General features: G+C 45.1%; 1 protein-coding gene across 1 annotated transcript; it reads left to right on the top strand.

Annotated features, from left to right (window-relative positions):
* The first annotated feature begins 7,494 nt into the window (after positions 1-7,494).
* LOC122748879 (carcinoembryonic antigen-related cell adhesion molecule 1-like) lies at positions 7,495-26,027 on the top strand. The gene is made up of 8 exons (XM_043994912.1): positions 7,495-7,693; positions 15,770-16,045; positions 16,128-16,400; positions 20,294-20,426; positions 21,035-21,084; positions 22,522-22,583; positions 24,834-24,887; positions 25,099-26,027. Exons 1-8 carry the CDS (start codon positions 7,660-7,662, stop codon positions 25,162-25,164), a joined length of 948 nt encoding a protein of 315 aa, XP_043850847.1. The 5' UTR covers positions 7,495-7,659; the 3' UTR covers positions 25,165-26,027.
* The last annotated feature ends 1,015 nt before the right edge of the window (positions 26,028-27,042 follow it).

Genomic DNA, 27,042 nt, shown 5'->3' with positions numbered 1-27,042 from the left:
CTACATAGTAACCATCATAAGCAAACCATGGACTTATATGTATCCATCTCTCCTCCTGTTGGACAAATATTCTCTCCAGGGCCTGCATCAAGCTCACAGTAAGAGAAGTTAGTCTCTAAAATGGTAAGTTTCCATAATTCATAAAACTCATATTAATTTCACCAAAGACAGTATGATGGTAAAAATGCATGTTATGCTGCATAACTGAGGATATACTGGTAATATATACAATAATTCCAAACCATACCCAGAGTATAATGACATATAAACGATAAATGAATATAAATAGCTGATAGTATTAGACATTATTACATAATCATCTTTGAGCAAGTAAACACATCATCTTGTACATGAATTCTCTTTCTAGTATGACAATAAGAGATACTTAAAGTGACAATCGATTTATCAAAAAGAAATACAACTTCAATCAGCAAGACACAATATTCAATATGTTCATTGATAAATCAAGCAATAGGTTTCAATAACCCTTTTTTTAAAAGAACATAATCCCATAAACAAACTCATCAAACCCACGATTCTTTAAAAAAAAAAATTGTGATAGCATCTGAGGCCCAATGGCCCCACAGCATATACTTAAAATGTTTGAAAATTCACTTAGTTTATAAAATTTAGTTAAAAAGAAAGCAAAAGAAACAAAAGCCAAAAACAAAACAAGATAAAAAAAAACAAAAAACAAAAACAAAAAAAGCAAAAAGTTTGCTAAGCACCCTTTTGTGCTCATAAGGAAATTTAAGCATGTGGTGAAACTCCAGGCCTTTCCAAAGCCTTTCAAAAACAAAACAAAAAAGAGACAGTTTCAAGGAGCAAAGGTTAAGTAGGGGAAGGGGAAAGGGGTGGGAGAGATTAAAGTAGGCCAGAAAACAAGGCCATGTGTTTCAGTGGTTTACCTGCAAAATGAACAGCTTGTTAAAGTTAAATTACTATGCTGCAAGAGTTTGGGGTATAGCACATTGTTTTATCTGGTTCCCTAATTCTCTGCACACCAAAGTGGCAGGGGTTTCTGAATTGTCATTGATTTTTCTAATGCTGTTATAATGTTCTCTCAGGTCTTCCTGAATCCAGGGCCAGTGCTTTATCCACTCCACCAGGTAGCTGCCCCCACCAATATTGTTTTAAGATGGATTTTGAGTCAATAAGCTATTTTATGCATTATAAATACTAAAATTAACTATAAAGGTCCTATGAAGAAGGATGCTTTCTGCATCCAAAGAAAGAACTGGTAAACAGAAATATGTATTCAATCATTTTATGTCCTCTGTGTGTGTGTGTGTGTGTGTGTGTGTCTGTGTTCACAATGGTAACTATCGCTAGAAAGGAGTGAGGAGGGAAAAGGTGGGGGATGGAAGTTACATTATGATGTCATTGTATAACTGAAAGTAATATCAAGATGTGCAAAGTAGATTTCATGTTTCACATACGCTCATCTTTTTTATTGTACACTGTTATGAAAATGGTCATTTTATTCCATAAATTAAAAAAAGAGAGGGGAGGGCAAAGAAGATAAGGGTATATGAAGATCTTGAAGCATGTGGGTTCACAGAGTCTGGGTCACATAGCCAGCCACAGGGTGACCTGGCTGCCAGCCAGCTCAGGCACACACAGCACTGCTGCCTGTCCTTCCTCACACCCCTGCCAAACCTGACTCCTCTGTCTCCTGGCTGGTTTCTCCCTTTGATTTTAGCTTCATCCCAAGAGAGTTGCCTATGAATATTAGCTTAATAAAGGGAAGCTGCCAGGCTGGGACATCATCTCCAAGGACTCCTTCTTCCTTCATTAAGTTGGTTCATTGTATAGGAAGCAACTTTGTCATAAACATCCATAAACAGTCTAGCATCTATGGATGAAGGAAGGAAATGTCACTGACATCCCAGAAGTGAAGGGAACCTCATGTGAGTCTCTTGTCCTTAACCCCTTCATCTGTTTCTCTCCATCCTGACTCAGTGTCTTGGCTCCATCCATAACAAAAAGTCCATCCTCAGCCTGCATTTCTGCATCTCCCTAAATCCCTTTGTGAGGGCTAGGCTTCATAGGACCATGTAATTGAAGGTGGAAGGGATTTCTGAGGCAAGCTAATCTAGTACCCCCTCTTTACAGAAGAGGAAACTGAGGCATAAGGATGTATTCCCAAGGTCATGAAGGTATTCAGCACAGAGTAAGAATGTGAGCAGCAGAATGCAACAGGGAGTGGAGAGTGTTAGGAAACACCTTCTCTAGGCCAGGCACAAATAGTCACTTATTCTGAATCCTCCAGATGTGAGGGTCTGTGGCAATGCCTAAGAGTGTACAGACTCAGAAATACTGTTGAAACCGAATGAAGTGGAAGACACCTATCAGATTGGCTAAAATGACCAAAAAAAGGAAAATAATAAATGTTGGAGAATCTGTGGAAAAATTGGAACACTAATGCATTGTTGGTGGAGCTGTGAACTGATCCAATCATTCTGGAGAGCAATTTGGAATTATGCCCAAAGGACTATAAAGCTGTGCATAACCTTTGACCCAGCAATACCGCTGTTGAGTCCTTTCCCCGAAGAGATCATGGAAAAAGGAAAAGGACCCACATGTACAAAAATATTTATAGTTGCTCTTTACGTGTTGGCAAGGAATTGGAAGTTGAGGGGATGCCCATCAATTGGGGAATGGCTGAACAAGTTGTGGTATATGAATAAGATGGAATACTATTGTGCTGTAAGAAACGATGAGCAGGAGGAGTTCAGAGAAACCTGGAGGGTCTTGCATGGGATGATGATGAGTGAGATGAGCAGAACCAGAAGAACATTGTACACAGTATCATCAACATTGTAGGTTGATCTACTGTGATGGACTAGATTCTTCTCACCAATGCAATGGTACATAAGAGTTCCAGGGGACTCATAATTGAAGAGGATCTCCAAATCCAGGGGAAACAAAAGAACTGTGGAGTATAGATGCTGATTGAAACACACTATTTCTTTTGTTTTTGGTGCTGTTGTTTTTCTATTTTGAGGTTTTTCCTCATTGCTCTGATTTTTCTCTTATAACATGACTAATGCAGAAATATGTTTAATGTTATATATATGAATATATATGTGTGTATATATACATACATACATACAGATAGAGAGATAGACAGACAGAGAGAGAGAGAGAGAGAGAGAGAGAGAGAGAGAGAGAGAGAGAGATAACACCTATATCAGATTATCTGCTATTTAGGGGAGGGGGGAGAGAGGGGAGGGAGGGAGAAAAATCTGAAATTGGAAAGCTTGTATAAACAAATGTTGAGAACTATCTTTACATGTAACTGGAAAAAAAATACTTTTATCAGAAAAAAAAGAAACTGAATGAAGTGGAAGATACTGGAAGCACAGAATTGTATCAGTCTTGCTCGTCTTCCTAATAAAGAAAATACAAGGGCGCTGGCCCTCATTGGAAAAATATTTCATACCTACTCCTTTCAGAAATAAAAAAAGGAATCTGTGGCTGGAGCCATATACTCTAAGGACCCCACAAGCTGCATCTTCCTTGCATTGGGAACTTTACTTACTGTGCTTAGATGAGGAATGGTCCTTCTCCAGAAGGTGGCTTTTTCTGAACCTTAAGAAAGAACAGACACATAGGAATGACCCCTCCTACCAGAGTAACAGAGCTGTCTGAGACTGAATAGATAATTGCAGCAGAGCCAAGACTTATCTTTGTAAACCCTCAAGCTTCTTGGCTTCTCCCAGTGTTCTAGGCTTCTTGGCCCTCTCTGAGGTCTTTGGTGTGAAGAAGGATCATCTCTATGTCCCCATCCTCAGATCCTTCACCTGTAGGTTCTTTCTTCCATTCATGATATGCCTGAACCATTACCTTGTCCCAAAGACCTCTTTCCCCCTCACCTGGGTGCTCTTTCTATAACCCAGTAAGAGGCTGACAGCTCTTCCTCCATCTCTCTTTGAAATTATTGCCAACCCCCTCTCCCTGTCCTCCTTGCTGCATCTCCATTCTTTCCATCTCTTCCTAGGTGCTGCCTCTTTTGTTTGGGGGGCCCATGAAATGTGTAGGTCTAGTTCCTCTCCCCACAAAGAGGGGAAGTGAAAACTGTTTCCTATCTTCTTGTCTCCAAAATGAGCCTTCTAAAAGCAGTGAGCCCTTGAACTCATGACACGATTGCTAAAAAAACAAACATCCAAATAATACCATAGGAAAATGCCTGGAGCAGCAAAACTCACAGAAGAATGTGCTGAAATCATCTTCTAACCAAGAATAGCTTGGAAGATCAGAAGGAGGGAGCTGCTGTGCTGATACAGGAGTCAAGCTCAACCCCACAGTCACCCTGACACAGATCCAATCCCAGGAAGGGCTCACCAGAAGAGCAGACCCCCAGAGCCTCTGAATCAGCTGATGCACCAGTGTCGTCTGGAACTAAACTCACAGTCTGTTGAGAGGGCTGAGTCCTTGGCAGAGGAGGAGACTACAGGGGTCAATGCTGGTGCTGAGGCAGAACATGGGTGTTTCACCCCTGCTGGTAACCAGGAGGTAGGCTTGAGTAGCACTGGCCCAGGTGGGAGAGGGGCACAGGCTCGTCAAAGCTAACAACCACAACACACAAAGCTGGTTGATTAGCAAGTTGGTCTGGGGTCATCTATGGACCAGGGATCAGGCCAGGTGAGTGAAGAACCTGATCCTCCTTAAATCATACCACCTGGGACTTCTTAAGCTTGGGATAATGCAGCCTGGAAACAGTGCCCCACTTTAAGGACCTAAAAGTCAAGCAAAAGAAAGGCAAGATTAGTAGATAGAGAAAGATGAGGACCATAGAAAGTTTCTTCCGTAACAAGGAAGAACAAGGGGCACCCTTAGAGGAAGATGTCAACATCAGGGCCCCTATATCTAAAGCTTCCAAGAAAAATATGAATTGGTCTCAGGCCATAGAGGTGCTGAAAAATGACTTTGAAGATAAAGTTAGAGAGGTAGAGGATAAAATGGAAAGATAAATAAGGGTGATGCACTAAAGACATGAGAACAAAGTCAACAGCTTGAAAAGTCAAATTAGCCAAATGGAAAAGGAGGTACAAAAGCTCTCTGATGAAAATAATTGCCTAAGAATGAGGATTGAACAAATGGAAGCCAGTGACTTTATGAGAAACCAAGAAACAATAAACCAAATTCAAATGAATAAAAATAGAGGGCAATGTGAAATATCTTCCGGGAAAAACTGCTGACCTGGAAAATAGGTCCAGGAGAGATAATTTGAAAATTATTGGTCTACCTGAAAACCATGATCAAGGAAAGTGCTTAGACACCATCTTCAAAGATATTCTCAGGGAAAATTGCCCTGAAATTCTAGAAGCAGAAGCTAAAATAGAAATTGAAAGAATCCACTGATCACCTCCAGAAAGAGATCACAAAAGGAAAACTCCTAGGAATATTATAGCCAAATTCCAGAGGTCTCAGGTCAAGGAGAAAATATTGCAAGCTGCCAAAAAGAAAGAATTAAAGTACTGTGGAGCCCCAGTCAGGAGAGCACAAGATCTAGCAGCTTCTACATTAAAGGACCAGAGGGCATGGAATATGATATTCCAGAGGGCAAAGGAAATGGGATTACAACCAAGAATCACCTACCCAGCAAAACTCAGCATAATCTTTCAGCGGAAAAAAATGGGACTTTAATGAAAAATAAGACTTTCAGATATTTGTGATGAAAAGACCTGAACTGAATGGCAAATTTGACTTTCCAATACAAGACCCTAGAAAACCATAAAAAATTGGAGCTGGAGGACATACCTGGGGACCTGCAGTGGGCAACTGTCTTGTGTCAGGCTGGGTTTTCGCTAGGATCCCCCTGGTTCCAGGGGTGATGCTTTGTCCACTGTGTCACCTAGCTAGGTGATGACATCTTTAGGGTTAAATTGAGGGGTGAGAGGAATTCACTGGGGGAGGGGGAAGAGCAGTGGTGAAATCCTACATGAAAGAAATAGGAAAAGGCTTAGGGAGTGGGGGAAGAGATGAGAGAGGAGCAGGGCAGTAAATGAATTTTACACTCTTCAGAAAAGGCTCAAAGACCTTAAACTCATCAGAGTTGCCTGAAGGACAGACTAACAAACACACCCAATTGGGTGGAGTAATCTATTTAATTTGGGCAGTAAATAAACCTAACACTCATCAGAATTGGCTCAAAGACCTCAATCTCATTAGAATTGGATCAAGGAGGAATAATGTACACACTCAATTGGGTGGAGTAATCTCCCTAACCCTGCAGGAAAATAGATGGGGAAGGGGATAAAGAGAGAGGGGCAAAAGAAGGAAGGGCAGAGTGGGGGAGGGGACAGACAGAAGCAAATCCCTTTTGAAGAGTGATAGGATGAAAGAAAATGGATAATAGAATAAATATCATGGGGAAGGGAAAAGGATGGAAGGGAAACAGTTAACAATAGTAATCATGAAAAATAGAAAAGGGGGAAACTTTTCCAAAAATATTTATAGCAACTCTTGGTGGAGGCTAAGAATTGAGACTCAAGGAAATGTCCATCAATTGAGGAATGATGGGAAAAGCTGTGTTATATGATTGTAGTGGAATGGTCTTGTGCTACAGGAAATGACAAACAGGATGATCCCTGAAAAACCTGGAAAGACTAATGAACATCGATGTATATTGAAGTGAGCAGAGCTGGGAGGACATTGTGTGTAGTGACAGCAGTATTGTTCAATGAGCAATTGTGAATGACTTAACTACTCTCAGCAGTGCAATGATCCAAGACAATTCCAAGGAACTAATGAGAAAGCTTACTATGCCCCCCCCCCATAGAAAGAACTGATAAAAAGAACACTTATGGATTGTACATATATAACCTGGTTGTGATCTTGTGGAGGGGGGAGGAAAGGGAGGGAGGGAAGGAGAAAAATATGGAACTCTAAATCTTATGAAAATGAATGTTGAAAACTACCCTTACATGTAACTGGAAAATAAAATAAATTAAAAATCAAAATGAGCCTTCTATCAACTGAGTCAGTTAGCTGGTACATTTTGTGAGGAGTCATAGAGTACGATGCCCTCTATCTGCTACCCCATAGGGGAGTCAGCTCTAGTAGGCTTGATTCCCAGTTTCCTCTTCCTGTTTGACCCTCCTAGAAGGCACAGTAAAACCCTTGAGGGCACTCTGCCCTGGCCTGATAGGAAAGTAAATGCTAAGTAGGCTGTATCCTAGAAGTCCAGAATAGGTATCGATGCCCATTGCCTCTGCCCACCATTCTCTGTGCTCATTCTAGGGTATAAACAGGCTCTATTATAGAAGGCAAATAAGGAAGGTCAGGTTGAAGTAGAAACCAATAGTAGGTAATGTAGAGTGACCCATGTTCCTCTTGGGGACAAAACTAACTTGTCCAGGGACAGTGGGAGGGACCTCTGCAGGGGAGGGGCTCCCTGGGGGACCCAGGAAACCACAGTAGCATCTGAGAGGTGAAGAAAGAAGAGGAAAAGAGGAGGGAGGAGAAAGTCAGAGGAGGTAGAATAGACACAGCTCTGGGCTGCAGGCAGGGACAGCCTTGGTCTGGAGCCCAGCAGAGACAATTCCAGGGCATGCGCTTGGGCTCTGGACAGGGAAGACACATCTCAGGAGGGGAAGGCAGAGATTCCTGGCAAGGACAGAGGTGGTCACACACATTGGGCAGCACAGATTGATGGACAGCCCCTGGAAGAGGCTCCTGATCACAGGTGAGACACCAGCTCTGCTGGAGCCCAGGGCAGGAGAGGGAGCCTGGGGGATTCTGGCCCAGACAAAGACAAGAGAATCAAGACAAGGCCCAGGAGGAAGGAAAGCAGTCCCAGGGGGTCTGTCCCAGACACAGTCTCTGCTGCCCTGGCCAGGGCGGTTTGTGCTGAGTCAGGGGCAGAGGAGAAGCAGCAGCTCAAGGCTATTAGTCCACATCCCTGAGAGTCAGGGCAACATCCAGGCCTGGAGTTGTGCAACCTCTGAATAAGATGCAGCATCTTTACAGTCAGAGGAGACCTGGGGTGGATCCCAGCTCTGATGGTTACTAGCTGTGGGACCTTGGACAGTTCACTTAACTCTCTTAGCTTGTGTTTGCCTGGAATATCACCTTCCCCAAGGACTGTTTTGAAGTCAAACTGTCAGCTTTAAAATGTATCCAGGCCTTAGTGAGACATGTTGATCTGGATTCAAATACTGCCTTTGCCATTTCTTATTTGACATCCAGTACATCTGTTACCTTAATTGGGCCTCAGTTCATTAATTTTAAATTGGGGCATTTGGTTCAGGGATCTCTAAGTTTCTGTCCAGCTGTAAGATCTGATTTCTATGCTCAACCACAACATTTTGTTGATTCATTTCTCCCTTCAGTGTCTTGCCTTCCACATTGGCATCAAGACCATGAAAGAATAATCAAATGTGGCATGGACCAAACTCTCAGATCCTCTGCAGACACTGATGCACAAGCACATGAATCCCTTTCAAACATCCCCCTCTGAGCCCCCAGCAGACCCTGGGGCAGGCTTAGCAGCCCCCACACTTACCTTGGGGACAGCTCAGTGACCTGGGCCTGTCAGGGAGTCAGGGGGACCCTGCTGACCTCTGCCTCCTTCCTCCCCTCTCAGCCTCCATCCTCAGCTGCTGGATCCAGGCATCATCTGCTCAAGGTGATCCTGTCACTGTTGAGCCAAGTCCTCCCTATGGGACAGTGGGCAGCAGAGTTATCTTGGACATCTGGGGGTTTTCAGGGGAGGCCTTCAGGTATGATTGGTACAGAAAGACAACAGAGAACTCCAACAGGATCGCTACCTACACTGTCTCTTCTGGAGAGCAGACACCAGCAGATATCCGGGAGAAGGTGTTCTCCAATGGCTCCCTGCTCATTCCTGACCTCACCCTCAGTGACACTGACCTCTACATTGTAACTATTTTTGATAACAAAAGTATCAGCCTAATAGCAAGACTAGTAGAATTAGCAGTGTATGGTAAGTGCTGCCCTTCCCTTTGGCCAAGCCTCACCCCAGTGCTCTCCCTCTGACTGGCCTGAGAGCACTCCCTTAAGCTCCTCACCCAGGGACCAGGAGAGTCCAGAACAGGACCACCCCCACATAAAGTAGACCAAGAAGGTGAGAACACCCCACACCCAGAGCAGCCTGGTCATGGGTCACAGAGAGCACAAGAGAGCTCAGAGGTCCCAGCTGCTGAGGCCCTGGGCAGTCAGGATGTGGGAGGTAACTTCCTTCTTCCAACCAGATGTCCCAGGCCACACTGCGAAATTAGGAGGGGCCCCTGAAGGCTTAGAATGGCACCTGCCCCCTCAGTTGGGCCTGAAGAAGGCAGCCTGTGCCTGAAGTTCACTTGCCAAAAGACATTTAAAATCCATGTGACAGGAGGTTCCTTGTTGGGAGAGGGCACAGTCACTGACCTCCCTTGCCAGCTGGGTACAGTAGAGCTCACACCCAAACTACCCACTCCCCAAGAGTGAGGGGCTTGGCTGCCCGGGTGTCCCAGGACCATGTGGATGCCTGTTCTGCCTGAGGATCCCAGGGCTGGGAGAGGGACCCCAGAGGGAGAACACCTGTATTACCTTCATTTTCTAGAGGAAAGGCCAAGACAGAGGGGCCCAGGCTTCCCTGAAGGACAGACTGGGACAGAGGGGCCCAGCTCCTGCTGAGGTCTCAGCTGGATGAGGAGAAGAATAACACCATGTGGGGAGCAAAGGGGTCACTTGGGGCTCCAGACAGGGACAACTTTCTCAACCAGGAGAGCTTCCCAATTGGAGAATGGGTTAAAAAGACCTACAATTTATAGAGGGCCTAATGCTGGCCAAAGTGCTCTATGGGGCATATTACACATGATTCTCTCAAAGGCCCTGTGATGTAGGTGCTATGTATTTGTTAAGGGGGAAAAATGAAACTGAGAGAGATAACTTGGTCAGAGTCAAGAAGCTGGTCAATAGATGAGGTAGGATTTGAATTCAGGCCTTGCTGACCTCCATGTCCACCATTCCATGCTGTGGACACCCTATATGCCTCCTATCATGAAGGTCACCTCAGGAGACAGTGACCTCCTGACTTCTGGGAGTCTTCAAGCAGAGACTAGATGCCCTTTTGCCAGGGGTGTTTCAGTGCAGATCCCTCATCAGGCCTGGATTGGACAAGGTGATCTCTGAGCCCCTGAAGCAAAGACTCCCAGAGGTCTCTGGGGGATTTCTGGGTCTGAGGTTGGGATAGCTATGGGGGTGGGTGACAGCCTAGGACACCTGGGCTTTTTCCCATGGGTGTCTTTCTGGAAATCATCCTGGGCATCTTTCTGTGGCCAGATGCTTTCAGTGGCTACAGGGTGAGAGGCAGGAGCCAGGGTTTGGGGAGGGCCCCGCCGGTCATCCCCAGGAGTCTTTCTGTCCCTCGGCTCCTGGGAAGAGGATATTGTGGGAGGAAGCACCAAGAATCATCCTTCTGTTATCCACAAGCATTTGTTAGGCACCTACTATGTACAAAGTCACTGGGCTGGGTATGGGATGCAAAAAGCCAAAGATATAACCCTCTTCTCTCTAGGAGTGGACATTCTACTGAGAAAACATGTAAACATTTATGTGGAGTGAGCATGAGGACAATAGGGATCAGTTCAAGACTGGAGGTTTCCTGGGTAGAGGGAATCCCTGGGGGACCCAACCCCTCCACCAGTGAAGGTTGCCAACTTGTCTGCAAATCCTGGTCTCCCGGAGTCCTCCAGGCACTGAGCGGGGCAGCAGCTTGCCCAGAATTAAGCAGCTGGTAGGGGTCTGAGGCAGACTTAGCACCCAGGTCAGGACCCTGGACTCTCTGAAGAGCCCAAGAAGAAAGAGACCCCAGAGGACCCAGTGATAGGAACTGAGATGAATTGAGCTAGGACCAGGACTGCCTCAGTTTCCCTGCAGAGTGTTATCAGTCCTGGAGGCACAAAGGATTGAGCCCTTCACCAGACACAAGGGGAGTCGGGCTCTCCAGGACTTCTAGCTTCTTCTAGAAGGGAGGGGACAAGTGAAGAGGAGAGTTCTGGCCTTGTCATCAGGAGGTCTAGATTCATTTCCCAGCTCCAACATTTACTGTGTGGCCTCAGGTGAGTCACCTCAGCTCTGTGACTCTCCATTGCCTCATCTGTAAAATGGGAATACTCATCCCAGCATTCCCTGCTTCTCCTGCTGTCCTGAGGAAAGACCCTCCAAGTGTGATAGAGATGGGAAGCATTACTCCTAGTAGGCTCCATTAGACCCACCAACAAATGAATCAGGCAGCTGGTGGCCCAGGGATGGACCTGCAACAAAGGGGTCTAAGATCATTTGAGGAGGGGGCTGTCAGTTGGGCCAGGAGACATGGGGAAAGGCTTCTTGGGAGAGGTGGAAAGTGAGGGGAGCCCGGTAAGGAGAGGCTTTCTGAAGGGATCCTCCAGTGTGAATGGATGAAGGGGAATGATGCAGGTCAAGAAGGAAGGAATGATACCTGGCTCTAGTAAATTCCCTATCAGGTATGGCTTGATCTGAATAATGTGGTGAGAGAAGCCAAGTGAGCTGGGACATTGAGAGGCTAAAGAGGAGTGGGGTCAGATCCAGCCAGGAGGAGGCTGTGCTAGCCTGAGCCATCCAGGTGGAGGCAGAGAGAACACCTGGGAGGAACCTGCTTCCCCCCAGTTTTCTGCACTGATGCTCAGACAAGAAGGGCTCATGTTGGGGCGTGGGCATTAGAACAGCTGTATTGTCTATCTCAAGGACCACAAGGTTTCTAGGGTACTGTGATTCCCTCCCTGGTACTTCTGATCAGCTTCTCAGCCATGAGGAGTTGGCTCCTTGCTCTGGCCTCCTCCCTTCTGCTTGGCTGTCCCTTCTCATCCCTTCCTATAGCCTGTCCACTTTGTTGGCCCCACCCACTGCTCTGGGTCCACAGGCCAGGGAGTGAGTGTCCATGATGAGGGAGCTCCTGGGGAATCTCACACCATCACCTGCTGTTCCTCCCCTTCTCTGACATGAAGCTTCCCTTGGGCTGCTCAGAGCTGGGGCTTTGGCCAATGAGAACACCTAGAGCTAGAAAGAGCTTCTTGGACCATGTAGTTCAGCCCTGAGATAGAGGAGACTCTGCACTTTCTTCCTTGAAAGTCTTTGGGACTTTTGAAATGTAAATTTCTTTCATTCCATCATATGAAAGACAAAAGGCTGTGTTGGACAGTGACAGGACAACAGATTCAGGCACAGGGTGATGTGAGATCAAGGCCATTCTCTGCCACTGCCTCCTTCTGTACCAATGAGCTCATCACTGAAGGTCTGTGCCTGGAGCAGCTTCCTAAGAGGGGAAAGCAGGTTGACCTTGGGTTCAGAGGGCCTGGGTTCAAATCCAGCTCTGCTGCTTGCTCTCTGCTTGGTCAAAGACAAGTCACAATGAGGGGCCACAGTTTCCTCATCTAACAAGGAGGCCACTGACCTAGACCAGGGGTTCTCAGATGTCAGGGGGTCCAGAAACCTGGATGGGAAAAATTACAATTGTATTTTCATTTTATTTTTCACTTTCCTTTTTAATCCTTTTTGTATTTCCTTTTTGTGACTTTAAAACCAGGACTCTGAGAAGCGTACAAACACTTCCTCAGACCGACTGTCCAAGGGCCTCATAGACAAGGGAAGTGATGAGGCAGCAGGCCAAAGCATCTCTGAGGTTCATGCCAGCTCTGAATCTGTTACCTATAACACTATGAAATAACACTATATCCAGGGTTTGGGGGGGGCAGGGCATGGACCAGGTGCCAGAGGACATAAAAGGGGTGGAAAGGAGTGGGATGAGATAAGGCTGCAGGGGAAGGATGGCTCAAGGGGCAAAAGGGAACTTTATATCAATTAAAGGACTATGGCTCTGAGGAAGGAGGTAATAGTGATCCCCTGAAGATCCTCGAGGAGAGTAGGGACATTACCAAATATGCCCCCATTCCCATTATTTTCACATTGGTTTGATGGGGGTATTGGAGGGGCACAAAGAAAGGTAGAGAAACCCAGTCATGTAGGGATGATGGAATCCTCCACTTAGCCCTGGAATAGGACATCAGATAGGCTTTAGTGCAGCCCTCTCAGTTCACAGAGGAGACTCAGGCCTTTGGAGGGGAAGAGACTTGGCCAACGTCACACACATAGGAAGGAGCAGAACCAGGATTTGAACCCAGGGCCCTCTAAATCTAAATCAAAAGCATTTCTACTATTCCCCTACTGTGTGAAGGTGGAATGTGTCCTTCTCCTCCCTCTCCATGATCCATCCTTCTTAGCTCGTGTCATACATGCTCAGTGCCCCAGGAGAGAGCATGACCTCAAAGCCTGGCTATAGCCCTCTCTCCCTCTAGCCAAAGCCCAATTAGTGACCCCTGCCACCTTATAAAAACAAAACAGCTCATGTCTAAGCAACACCTTATGTTCTACAAAGAACTTTTCAGGGATGGCCTCATTTGATCCTCCCAATAACTGTGAGGTGGGCACTATTAACACCATTTTACAGGTGAAGGTCCTAAGGCACAGGCAGGTTAAATGGCTTGCTGGTAAATTATGTAACTGAGTTAGAATTTGAACTCAGATCTTTCTAAGTCCAACACTAGTCACTCTGGCATGCCAGGCATAAGATTCTTCGGGGATGCCCAGGCACATTCTTCCATAAAAGTGTTACTGTGGCCTTCTTTCCCAGGAGGATGCTCACTGTCTAGCATGTCCTCACCACCCCTCAGGGATGGATAGTTGACTTCAGCCTTGTCAGTTTCTTGGCCAATCCCACTTGGCCTTACTGGATTCAAACCTCCCTCAGTATCTGTGGAAAAGATGAGTCTCACTCTACCTCACACTAAACCTCTTATCATGAATGAAGGGAAAGACTGAGAACTCTAACAAAACAGGGAAGAAAAAAGGTCAGGTAAACTCAAATATATATAATTTAGTCCTGTTTGAAAAGTCATCCTTAGATACCTGGGGAAGGATGACCCAAGAAGAGAGTCTTGTGAGCCTGCTGAATTACCAGGGATTACTGAGGGGCACACAGCTTTACTAGGGGCAAGGCTGACCTGCCAACTACAGAGAATGCAGGGATAAGGAAAAGCTGGTATCTGGGGCCTCCTTGGGCCTTGGAGGCTCAGGGAAAGTCAATCCCTCTTGGCTCATCTTCCTTGTGTAACAAGACATCTTACGTTGTAGGAGAGGAAACTCCTAAGGAAAGGAGACAGCCTAAAGCAGAGAATTCAAGAACATTCTGTAAATGGGTATTATCTGCCCCATGGACAAGACACAGGCCTAGGTAGAGGAGATGCTATTGTGGGTTAGAAACCCCTGAACTTCAACCAGGACTTCTGCATGCAGCTGCTAAGTGATCTATTCCCAATCTCTTCCTTTGTTTTTGTTTCCTTTGGAGCAAAGGTAATGTTTCTCTTTCTGAGCATCAAGTCTCCTTACCTTGTCCCTAGCCATTCCTCTCAGGCTTTCACCAATATCCCCATCAAGGTGTGGAGGTGTCCCTGGATTCTGGAAGCCCAGGCTAAGGGAGCACCTCAGCAAGCTGGTATGGAGAATGAAATGAGATCAAATGAAATTATTGGAGATCAATTTGAGGTTCTGCCCTTGGGTCTAAAACATCCAAGGCATAAATAAGCATGGGTCCAGATAATGAAATTGCTAGTCACCATAGGAAAATCAGTTAAATCAAGTACAGGTGGTTGATGTAGGGAAGGGGAGATTGGGGTCAGGCAGGACACCTGACTTTTGTTTGCAATGTGGGATTCCCTAAAGCGAGACTAGGCCCCCATGAAAGATGGGATCATCACAGAAATCCAGAATCCACTGGTGAGAAAGCTGTTCATCTGACAAGACCTGGGGGGTCTGAATGGACTGCAAGCCTTATAGTTGGATCAAAGGGAGGAAAAGGTAGCCAACAAACCTAATGCAATTGTTCACTTCCAAAGGTAAGGGGATAACAGTCCTTCAGAACTGTCCAATGGCACCCAGAGAATTGGATTGGTGTATAGAAGACAACATTTACAATAGACATTGGTATACTGGTGAGTGTCCAGAGTAAGGCAACTAGGTTGATGAAGGGTCTGGGGTCCATATGGGCTGTAGGTTAGCTGAGGGAATTTAGAACCTGGGGAAGATATATGATAGCAATTTTCTGGACTGTTCCAGGAAAGGTAAATTAGAGGTCTTCCGTGTGACCTCAGAGGGCAGAACCTGGAGCACAGAGGCAAATGGAGATGGAGAACAATGAATGGCCTGTAAGGCCCCATACAACTGTACGTTCTGTGCTTCCACGGAAAACTCTCTAATAGCTAGAGCTGCCTGCCTCAGTTTGCTAAACTGCAAAATGGAAAAAATTATAGCCTTTACTTCCCAGGGTTGTTGAGAACATGAAATTGGATCATATAATATGTAAGACACTGTATGACAATAACAAGGACCATAATAATGAGGATAATAATAGCATTTCTAGACTACCGACTATGTGCAAGGCATGTAGTAGGCACTTCATAAACGCTTATTCCCTACTCCCATCCCCACCTGACTCACGAGACTGTGCATGTCCTAGGACTTGTCTTGAGGAGGAGATAGACCAGGACTCCCACTCCATGCCCTGTATTTCCTGCTCACCTTACTAAGTAGCACAATTATAGAACCAGTGGCCATCTATCTCTCCTTGGTGTCATTACCTTATGTAGGTAATGAAAGTGTTTACACTAGGATTTTGGTGGTTTTGTAATGAAGACATGACCCACAGGCCAGTCATTCACACGTTTCTCTCTCCTTTTTCTCTCTACAGAAACACCAACCAAACCTAACATCACTGCCAACAGTACCAACATCATAAAGAATGGCACTGTGGTCTTCACATGTAGCCCAGAAAATGAGGGGACAAACATTCTGTGGTTCTGCAATAACCAGACCCTGTCACTCAATGAGAGAAGGAATATGTCTAAGAATAACCAGACCCTCACCATCAAGAGTGTGAAGAGGGAGGATGCTGGGTCTTATCAGTGTGAAGTCTGGAATCCAATTGGTGCCAATAGAAGTGACCCCCTCACCCTGACTGTGAACTGTGAGTGACTCTGAGTCTCTTCCTTCTCTAATCCTTTCCCCAACAGTGACTAGCAACTCATTTCTCTTCCTTCTTTGCCCAGATGGACCAGACCACATTGTGATTCGTCCAAGCCCTGAGAGTAGGGAGATTGAGATCAGATTCAAAGACCCACTGACCTTAGTGTGTCACATTGAGTCTTACCCACCTGCTCTATATGAATGGCAAGTCAATAGCACCATGAACTCCGACTTCTCTGGTAACACCATTGTCATCAAAAGTGTATCCTGGGAAGATTCTGGAAAGTATACCTGTTTGGCAAAGAATGATGTGACCAACTTAACAATTTCTAAGGATGTCACAGTCAGGGTGGTCGGTAAGTGGTCTCTCCCTTGCCTCAGAGAACTTTCTTGATTTGGACAAGGATGGGAAGCCAGGAGGAAGAGCTCAGGTCCATGAAGGAGGGCAGTTTTTCATGGTGAATTGGGAGAGGACAAAGAACCTGATTCTAGGGACTGTAGTCAGATTTGTAGTGAATGTCAGTCCATTTACTGCAATTTTCTAGTTGGTAAAAATGGAAAACAACCTTTCTGTCTCCTATAATAATCTTAGAAACTGTCATGTACAGTAAAATTCATTCAACAGTCAACACACATGTAGGGGCAGAGCACTATACCAGGCACTGAGGGTGAATCAAGGTTTATCTAAGCCTCCATTCTTAATTTCAAGGCCCTTACAATCTAGTAAAAGGATCAGAGACCAACACAGGTAATTGATACACAACATCACATGATAGGCATACTTAAACTGTGGCTACAAAATAAAGTGCTGTAGGAAACCTGAAGAGAAAGTCCATTCTTCTTGGTGGGGAAAGAGGGTGGGCAGAAATTAAGACTGATGTCATAGAAGAGCTAGCACTTGAGCTGTTTCTTAAAGGAATGGGAGGGGGGGAACTATAACAGTCCTAGGGAGACAAGGGAGAATATTCTATTTCTTTGGAGAAATAGCCTGAGCCAAGATTCAGAGCTGGGAAAGTACAATGTGAGCCTGTGGAATATAGACCAGTGCAGGCTCAGCAGACAAGGCATGGCCAGGAGAAGGATTAGAAGCATTAGGCTGCCTGAGTGTTCTTAAGGTTCTTGAGCGCCAGGCTCAGAACACCAAAGGTCACTGAGCAGGTAAAAGGGAGTCCCTTGAAAACTTATCATCAGAGAGAAGAGGAAATGATCACACCCATTTCTGCTTGGTCTTCCATTCACCAATACTGGTCAGACCAGTAGGATTGAAACTGGCACTCAAGACTAAGAGTTTTGTTTAATGTGGCCATTGTCACATCTCTACTCCATTTGTGACTTGGTCCAAACAAGGCGGATGTGTAAAAATCTGGGGATTCTAAAGTTCCTTTTTAGCCACTTAATTCCAGGCAAAATTGGCCTCAGCTCCAACCTAAGGTGATGAGAATATAGGAAATACAGCTGAGAGTGGTCAGGAGCCAGTAAAAAATGCTTTTAATAGGATGCTTTGTCACTGAGATACCAGGCAAGGTAGCAGAAGGGAAAGGAGAAAGAAATTCTTCTAGGCTGGGTCTCTGTCACAACCACTCCAAAAAAGGCCTTGAAAGAGCAAAAAACCAAGGGGAAAACTCAGTAAGTTATTTTTCCTGCCAAGGTCAGCATTGTTTCAAAAGCTAAAGTCTGGGCACATGGACTCACCAGGAAGGGACAAGAAAACTGGAGCCTAAATGAGAGCCTCAGGCTCTGTACTTGGGGAAGAAGTAGTGAGGGATCCAGCAGAGATGATTCTGGGACTGTGCAGGAAACAGGAAGAGGAGCCAATGGTAGTTCTTCAGTCTAGATACAGAGCTAGGCCTTAGAGTCAGTGCTGACTGAGAAGGGGACCTGTGCCCACAGGTGGGACCAGCCATGGCCAGAGGCTGTGTAGTGGACACTGAGCTGGACATTTATCTTCCATCTGGCTCTGAGATCTGCAGCCGAGTACCCAGGGCAGAGAGCTCAGAACAAGGGGAAGTCTGTTATTATATACATATAGAGCCTTGCAGTTAGTTGACAGGGGCTGGGGCTAGCAGCAGTCTACCAAAACTCCAACAAGGGACAAGTCTGCAGTTGTGTTGCCAAGACCCAAATCTAAGGCAAGAGCTTCTAAAAACTCAGACAAGAATGGCAATGATCAGAATTCTCCCAACATAAAACTGCTTTGGGCACACTAAAAGTTAGAAAGTCACCATCCTGAGCAACTCCTAAAATCCTTTAAAAAACATACAAAACAATGTAACTGAGAAAAATGGCTAGGGCAGTGGCACCAGCCTTCAGGGCTGCTGCTGTAGCCACTGCTACAGAGGCCTCATCAACCACGGTGTCGTTGTCTGCCCTGCATCTAACTTCTTCTTCTACATTTTCATCTACTACCACCATCCTGCCCCCAATATTGGTGTTGATGCCCCAGTTAGCCTGGAAACCCAGTTCCCCAATGAAGATGGACTTCGTGGGTGCAGGCCACATGACTGAAGCTATCATGATGGGCATCATTGAGTCAGGAAAAGTAGAAGTTCACAAAAGAAAAGCCAGGGCTCCATCAGAAAATAACCTGTGGCATTTTCAGAATTTGGGCTGTAGGACAATTCACTCCAACACCAAAGTACTTCACGAGTGCTCCATAGTTTGTTTGTTTGTTTGTTTGCCACCAAGCCCCACATCCTACCTATTGTATTGGCTAAAGTTTCTCCTGCTGTCCCCAGGAAGCATGACCTTGTCTCTATGGTTGCTGGTGTTTCTCTGCACAACCTGGAGAAGCTGCTGTTCTGTAGGTCAAGATAACACACAGTTTAACCACGATAACTATAAAGGTTTGGGAATGTTGGAATATGATATCAAGGATATTAGAATTTTTTAAAAGTTGGATTTGATGGACCTCTTACATTATTGTAGAGGAATAGAGAAGAGCAGGCATAGTTCTCAGATGTGTGTGGCACTTAAAAAAAAACCTGACCATGGATCAGGGCATAATATCTTTCCAAACAAATGCTAAAAAGAAAAATATTAAATACATCTTATACTGACCACAATGCAACAAAAATTAGATTCAATAAAGTGACTTTGAAGAAAATATTGAAATTAATACACCAAATAACTTAATTATAAAGAATTGGTGGGTCAAGTTCTGTTATGTCATTTCTTCTCTTTTCCAGAGCTAGTGATCCCATTTCCATGAGCAAACCTTAGCCCATCCTGTAGCAAATGGTACTCATTATCATCAATGACAATACATAGAGCACATTACATACAAAGATCATGGGCATGGATTGGAATAAAGATTAGAGGCAGAAAAAACAGAAAAGATGCTATTGAAAAAAATCAGATGGATATTGATGAGGGCTTACATTTGGCCGGGTTAGTGGGAAGGGACATAAAGGTAAATTCACAGGATTTAAATCTGGGATGAGATCAACCATCTAGCCTACAATGCATCATTTTATAGATTGGGAAATTGACATTCAGAGAAGAGAAGGAACTTTTCCAACATCCCAAAACTAGCAAGAAACAGGGTCATGATGCTAATCCAGGTCCCCAGAGCTCTTTCTGTTTCAGTGCACTGCATTTCAGGGAAGGATGGATTGGAAAGTTTTCAAAGATAAAAGTAACATAATCAGGATGGTATATGAGGACGAGTAGGTGGGGATAGTGGTATGAAGGATGAATCAGAGAGGTAAAAGAACAGAAGCAAGAACAATGGTTGGAAAAGTACTTCCAAAATTTGGAAGAGTGAAGGGGGTATGTAGGGCTGGGAAAAAAAGCTGAGAGGACAGGGTAGATGAGAGATATGCTCTCCAAATAGAATCAATGCAAATAACCATAACATTATGGTTATTGATTTGTTGAATGTGAGGTTTGAAGGAGAGAAAAGGTCGAAGATATTTTCCAGTTTGAACCTAGATGACTGAAAGGTGGATTCTGCCATCTGCTGAAATAGAGAATGGTAAGAAGGAAATCATGAGGTCAGAGATTTGTATATAGACTTTGATGTGCTTGCCCAATATTCAGGTGTCCCCAATTAGTTGTTAAATATGCTGTGTGACCTTGCCAAAGGGATACCCAAGACCCTGAGGAAAAAAGGCTAAGTTGGCTTCACTGATTAACAAGCATTTCTAGAATACATAAGGAATGCCAGTCTCTATGCATAAGTGCCAGGCATTTCATGTTGGAGATCCCTGAAAAACAATCAAGGCTCTTTTTCTCTTCTTGTCCAAAACAGACACATCTCCAGGAAAATGTAAAGGCTTCTCACTCTCTGGAGGGGCCATTGCTGGCATTGTCATTGGAGTCCTAGTTGGAGAGGCTCTCATCCAGACCCTCCTCTATTTCCTGTTCTTCAGAAAGAATGGAAGGTAAAATTTGGTTCCTGTGGTTGTCCTTCCTCCTAGTCCATTTCCCTGAATAGGGGAGAGATTCCAGCAAGGTCTTCTGCACCGTCTACCCTCTTCTAAACCTAGTCTACCTCCCTTTCTCAAAGTCCTACTCATCAGCAATAATTGGCTTGGGTGGCCTCCTTCTCTGGACTTTCACTCTCCCCCATCCCTCACCTTTGGTTGCTATCGAGTAAGAGCTGTTCACTTATCCACTGGTTAAGTAACTAGAATTAACCATTTCTCTCAGACACAAGCCAAGGAAATGCAGGTCCAAGAAGGTACAGAGGGAATGAAGGATCGGAGACATGGAGAAAAAAGAGAGGTTGCTACTCACAACCTACTAAGAAACCAAGTGGAGGAAGAGGCTACTGAGGCAGATCCAGATTCAATGGACAAGTGGAGTAGTAAACTAATGGTACCTATTGGTGAAGAAACTAACAGTGAGGAGGTGTTATTTAGGGTTCAGACACAAATCCTGAGGGTATGCAAAGACAAGCCTTGATTCTCCCCCAATCATCCCTTCTGGCTTGGGGAACCATATTACTTTGCTTGGAAATGTCAGTCCCACTTATCTCTTCTTTCTTAAGGGTCCGCAAACACCACCTTTCTGAGAAGAACCATTCAGCACACAAACATGGTAAGTAAAAGCCCAAAACAATGAAACTAGCACCTAATGGTGGCCTTGGGGGATTGGGCTACAACCACCATCTTCTTTCTATATTTTAAGGAGAAGCTAGGTGCTGTCCTTCTGAGGATGGCCAACTCCCTTTGATTTTCATTCCTAGGAAGACCATGAAGCCTCATACAATGTGACACTGAAAATCCTCCTCCATTCAATTCATTTTAAACAGTATTTGTTAAAACATGTACTCACCAGGCACTGTCACAGCCCCAAAGACTTAGAGAACTAAGAGCTAAGTTACTATTTCTGCAGGGCCTGGGGATGGAGACTCTCAACACTCTCCACCCCCTTTTCTGCTCCTCTGCTCACATTCTGACTCTGTCCTTAGCATCAGTGGGTCCCAGGGCAATACGCTTATGCCACAATTCCCTCCTTAGTGTAGGGCTGGAGCAGCTGCCTCATTGGGCCCTTCCACCTCTATAGCTAGGCTCCAAGGCAAGATGGCTTTCAACACAACATCAGAAACATTGTGCATTTTTCCCATCCCCCATGGGCTGCCAATCCCACAGGAGTCCTCCCCAAATGGCCTACCTGCTGAGGATGAGCCTCCCCATACTCAGGGACAGAAGCCCTTCCAGAATGGAGGAACCTCACAGAGTGGCCCTGCCCATGGCACAGCTTTCAGCACCTCTGGGTCACCTCCTGGCCTTGATGAGTCACCAGAGCCAGGGGTTGTGATTAAAAGGATACCTTCCTCTCCCTCATTGAGCCTCTGTTCTCTCCAGCAAGGCAGCTTCAGAGATGAGTGGGGATGACAACATAGGGCCCAGGCAGAGCCAGACTCTAGAAGGTCAGGACTTAGAACCAGAGACCTAGAAGTCTGATCAGATGTGACAATGCACATCCCATCATGACATCTTAAACCACAGAACCCCAGAACCCTACATGACAAAGACCCGGGGGTTTCTTCACTGGGCATTTTCTCTGCCTATTCCCAATACCTGGAACATTCTCCCTCCTCTCCACCTCCTGGATTCCTGGCCTCCTTTGAGTTCTAGCGAATGTTTCCCCCTCAAGAAACCTTTCCTGATTCCACTTAACTCTGGTGCCTTCCCTCTATTGATTACCTCTCTGATGTATCCTGTCTAGATCTTTTTTGTACACAGTGTACAAGTGATCTCATCCTTTAGACTATAATCTCCTTGAGGGCAGGGATTGTCTTCTGCATTTCCTTGTATGCCCAATGCTTAGCACAGTGTCTGCCACATAATAGGCACTAAATGTAGGTTTATTGACTGAATCTGTGGGGAGGTGGGAGGAAGAAATTATCCTGTGTCCTCTTCATCTGTTTGCTGAGTGAGTAGGGGAGGGAAGGAGGAAGAGTCAGTCCGACATGGAATTCAGGCTCAAGATACACCAAGGAATTCTCTGTCTGAGTTTCTCTCTCTCCAGGTGAGGATGCCAAGATGTATGAACATAGTGTTTGCCCCAAAGGCTCAGCTCTGCCTGCACAGGTAAGGACAGAAGGTCTCCTGCTGTCACTTCCAGGACTTTGTGGTGTCTGTCAGGGAAGGGGACCCTTTGTGCAGATCTGGAATCCTGACCCTCCTGCCTAGTTCAGCTCAAGGGCCAGCCCCAAAAGGAGCCTGCCCTGCTCCTTCCTGTTGCCAGTGTCCTACCTATGCCCATCCTTCTGTATATGTTTTATATCTGATTCTCTGCTTACAAATAGCCTCCTCTGCATAGAGTACTATCTCTATGAATTCAAGACCTTCTCATTCTTCTCTGTTCATCCCACGAATAAAGGAATGAAGGAGGAAAAGTCACTCATGAAGTGAATGATTCATATTCAGATCATATTCAGTGTTTACTGTCTGACAATCCCTCTTCTAAGTGAAGAATTTACCAATACATATAAAAGTGCTTATTATCCTCAAGGAGATTATGTTTAAATTCAGGGAAATTCCAAATGTGCTGTTTGAATTATAGGGGGGAAGCCTGTCCATGTTCTATGTTATTTAAGAATTTAGCTGGGGTTTCTAATATATTGCTACTTATAAATTAGAGGCTATTGCACCAGTTTCCACAGCAAACATTTATTAAATCATATTAAATGTTAGGAAAGAGTTGACCACATTTAACACAAGCTGAAAACCCCCAGCATCATAGAGAGAGAGGGAGCACATGGCTCCAAAGTAGAGTTCAGAGGTCCTACATTACCTAGAGAGAGAGAGGGAAGAGAACCCATGGCTGGTTCACCCAGGGTTCCCAGATTCAAGAGAGGGTAAGTTTCTTGGGGTAACAGATGAGAGGCAGCTTGTTCACACTGCTCAAAACACAGTGGCTAGCATCAATCAATTCCATTGGTTGATGGGACCTGAGGGTGGTTCATATCAAAATGAAGGGTACCATGCTAAGTACAGGGTAGAGTGAAAGACAGACCCTCTGAAGGGAAAAGGTTTCCTGACAGGTGTGGTTTCTATTGTCTCTACTGAGTTAGTCTGATCTCTAATGCACCTTTGGGGCTGGCTCTGAGAAACCAGCCAGAGTTCCTGAGTGGGGATATGTTGGGGTCCAGGGCCAATGCTCTAACTATGGGGGTTAAGGATCAGAAACGATTAATCATTGACACATCAGCACCACATTATGTGTGATAAACTGGGTGCACTTTATTATCCAGGTTAGCTCAGTATTTATAGTAGAAAACCACAAAGATAATCAAATAAAATCTCTGCAAGAATAATTCTAAGAGAATAGAAATAATCTTTCAACCTTTCAGCCTTGACATGTTAGTACCTGTTCTAGGCTTTAACAGAGCGAGGTTTGTAGAGCTGAGTCTTTGGACCCCTGGGAGACCAGCCAAGCATTGTCTCAGGAATGCAGGCCTTAACCACAAAGTTTCCTAGGAGACTTGCTGCCTCAGTGACCATGGCCCAAGCCTGGGGAGGGGGAACTCAGTCACAGGAGCAACAGAGAGCCTCCTGGGTTCCCCAACAGGGGTAGGCTCACTGGATATCCCCAAAATCTCATTATTAGTATTTATTTTCCCTCACACATGTGGAAAGATGGTGTCCAGATAGGGACATTTTTCTTTGGGAAACTACAGGGCTGGCAAAGGGAATCAGAAGTAACAGGATAGTTGTTGATGGTTCTAGAACTGGAAAGCAGGAGAAAAAGGAAGATTAGGGTCAGCAACTCCAAGTTGGAAGTTCCAGGAGTAAAAGTGTCAAGTCGTGGTAGACCTGTCTTGTGGATCAATCATAGCAGCTGGTGACAAGCAGTCTGGCAAGGAAGTGACTCATGGTTACAGATCAAGGCTTGGGTGGTGGGCACCTGAAGAGTCAATCACCACTCAGGACAGAAAGATTCTTATAGCAGGAGTTCCAGGTAGGAATAGAATAAATCTTTCCAGGATTTATGCACAATGTCTGGCACGTAGTAGGTGCGAAGTTCTTAGTGAATGGATGCAATGTGGAATGAGCTACCTAGGACATGGTGTCATGCTCCACAATGGGAGTCTCCAAGAAAGGCTGGAGGACCACTTATCACATGAGTTGTAGAGGACATTGGTGTTAGGGTTTATCACATTAGATGTTCTTTTAAGTCTCTTCTAACTCAGAGGACACACAACTATGAGATCTCTAAGACCTTTACTGATTGTCACATGTCACAAGGTTTCTTGTAAAACAAGCATTCTCTGTCATAAATTCTTTTCCATCTCTGTCTTTTGGAGCTCTTACTAGCTCTTGTTTCCCTTTCCACAGGTCATGGGCTCCTCCCCTGCTTTTCCTGAAGTCCCATCTGAGAGCCCCTATCAGGTATGTGCACAAGGGGAGACCAGGCCGCACTCAGGGACCAAGGCAAATGTAAAGATCCTGCTGGAGGATGAACTTCTTATTTCTCTTGAGAGAGGGAACAGAAACCAGGCCAGGATGGAGGGAAGTAGGGACAGGGTCTGAAGAGGGAAGAGTCCCCCTAGTGCCAGCCTCTATTCTGGATGCCAGTGACATCTCTTCTCTCTATCCCCAGGCACTGGATATCACCACAGCAGATGTTTATGACAAGATTGAGCCCTTAAAGAACCCTCAAGCCTAAAGAAGAGTAGAAAGTCCCTAGGGATGTTGGGACAGCCTTTCTGTTTCCCTTCATAAAGGAGGGTTCAGAGGCAACTCTCAGGGGAGAAAGCTGAGACATCTGGATCAATGCAAAGATCCAGCTGGGAGAGAAATAAAAAGGCTGAATTTGGGGAGAGGGAATACTTCCAGGGCCCCAGGGACACCCAGATCTCTCAGACAAAATTAAGAGGAATGAAAGTAGCTAGAGCTCAGTGTGCCTGAGTTGCTTAGAAGCCAAGGCCCCCTATGGAATATTTGGGTCCATAATCTGTTGCTCCCCAAGTGCTTCAATATTTTGAATCCTCCATATTTTTCTGTCTTCCTTATCCATGTAAAAGACCATTTAGAAACTTCCATATTTATTCCTACTTAACTAAGCTGTAGATGACCCATCCTATCAGAATGGGCCTAAGATGTTGAGATTCTCAGAGTCAAAATCTTCCCTCCTGAGTTTTCATGAAACCAGGACTCTTTGGCTCTAGACAACATGATCTCAAAGATGGATAAGATCATTGGGGTACACCAGAGGCAGAAGAATCTGATGGCAGTGGAAACTCCAACAATGTATGAAGAAACCAATCCCAGAAGGCCAATGGCGACTACAGGGAGCCGGGCCATTCATGGCAGAAGAAAGGCCAGGAATGGCCTCTGATGAAAGGGATGCTTGGAGCCCAGTAGTGAGCCCTCCTCATGGAGTACTTCACTAAAGAAAGAAGGGACTTCCAGGGTCAGGAGTGGGATCTTACCACCATTTTGTTTGTACCCACTCCTTTCGAGGAAGTTTTATTTATCAGAGAATTCACCTCAAATTTTTGTTTTTAGAGGTGATGTTTTGTACCAATTGTTCTTACTATTTCTTATCAGTAAATGCCTTTGCAAACAATAATTATCTTGCTCTATGATTACTAAGGGGGATGACAGTGGTAGGAGCTCAAGAGGAATAGTGCTAAAAACCCTTCAGTTTTACTGCTGAGAGAGAATAGTCATCAGCTGCCTTCTGGGGCCCTAAAAGTTAGGAGTAGGAGAAGGAGTTAGGTGAGGTTCAACACTACCAAGTGGCTATACCAAATGGAGCATGGACAGAAAAAAGGAGATTTGAGTACATGAATATTCATAACAACTGTTGCTGTTGCAGCAAAGAACTGGAAACAAACTGTGCATCCCTACAGTGAGACAGGGATTAATGAACTGTGATGTGTGAAGATCATGGAATTTTGTTGTGTCATAAGAAATGTTATTTTGATGGATTCAGAGAAATATGGAGGGAATTATATCAACTGATCCAGTGAAGAGAGAACAGGGAGACCAATTCATAGAGTGACAACAAGAATAACAGAGGTGAAGACATCCAGATAGCCTCAGAATTTAGGCCATTGAGGGGCCAATCATGAATTCAAAGGTGACAGATGAAATATAGCTCCCACCCTTTGGCCAGGGGGGCAGTGGGCATAGCCATTGGTAGACTGAACTCAGCTTCCCTGGAAGATCAGGGGATACACAAGCTTCTAGGCTTATCCTCACAGAGCAGAGGGAAGAGAAAGAAGGGCCCATCATAAATTTTTCCTTAATGTCCCTGCAACACATGCCCCCCAGACTTCTAGAACCAAAGGTCCAGTCCTTCCAAAGCACCCTTTGAAGCCTCTTAGGTAAATGGAGTAGGAAGCTGTGTCCTCTCGCACCCACATACACTTCAAGAGTCCCAAAGCTGAGCCTGGGTGGTGCATGAGGCAGAGGAACATAGAACACTGGATTTTCATGCAGAAGACCTACATTGGAATCCCAGCTTTTCTGTTTCTCCCACTGGGCCCCAGTACAAGTCACTACTGTCTTTGAGCCCCTTTCTTCCATTGTCAGATGA

The sequence above is a fragment of the Dromiciops gliroides genome, chromosome 3 (genome assembly GCF_019393635.1).
Source record: "Dromiciops gliroides isolate mDroGli1 chromosome 3, mDroGli1.pri, whole genome shotgun sequence".
In the NCBI taxonomy this organism is placed as follows: Eukaryota; Metazoa; Chordata; class Mammalia; order Microbiotheria; family Microbiotheriidae; genus Dromiciops; species Dromiciops gliroides.
This window is presented reverse-complemented; position numbering and strand designations above follow the sequence as displayed.

Bases quoted from the DNA above. Each gene is read 5' to 3' on its own strand.
- LOC122748879 (XM_043994912.1), top strand. From the start codon at position 7,660: ATGGACAGCCCCTGGAAGAGGCTCCTGATCACAG. The intron at 16,046-16,127 runs GTGAGTGACTCT...TTCTTTGCCCAG, and splicing joins CCTCACCCTGACTGTGAACT to ATGGACCAGACCACATTGTG. The intron at 24,888-25,098 runs GTATGTGCACAA...CTCTATCCCCAG, and splicing joins CATCTGAGAGCCCCTATCAG to GCACTGGATATCACCACAGC.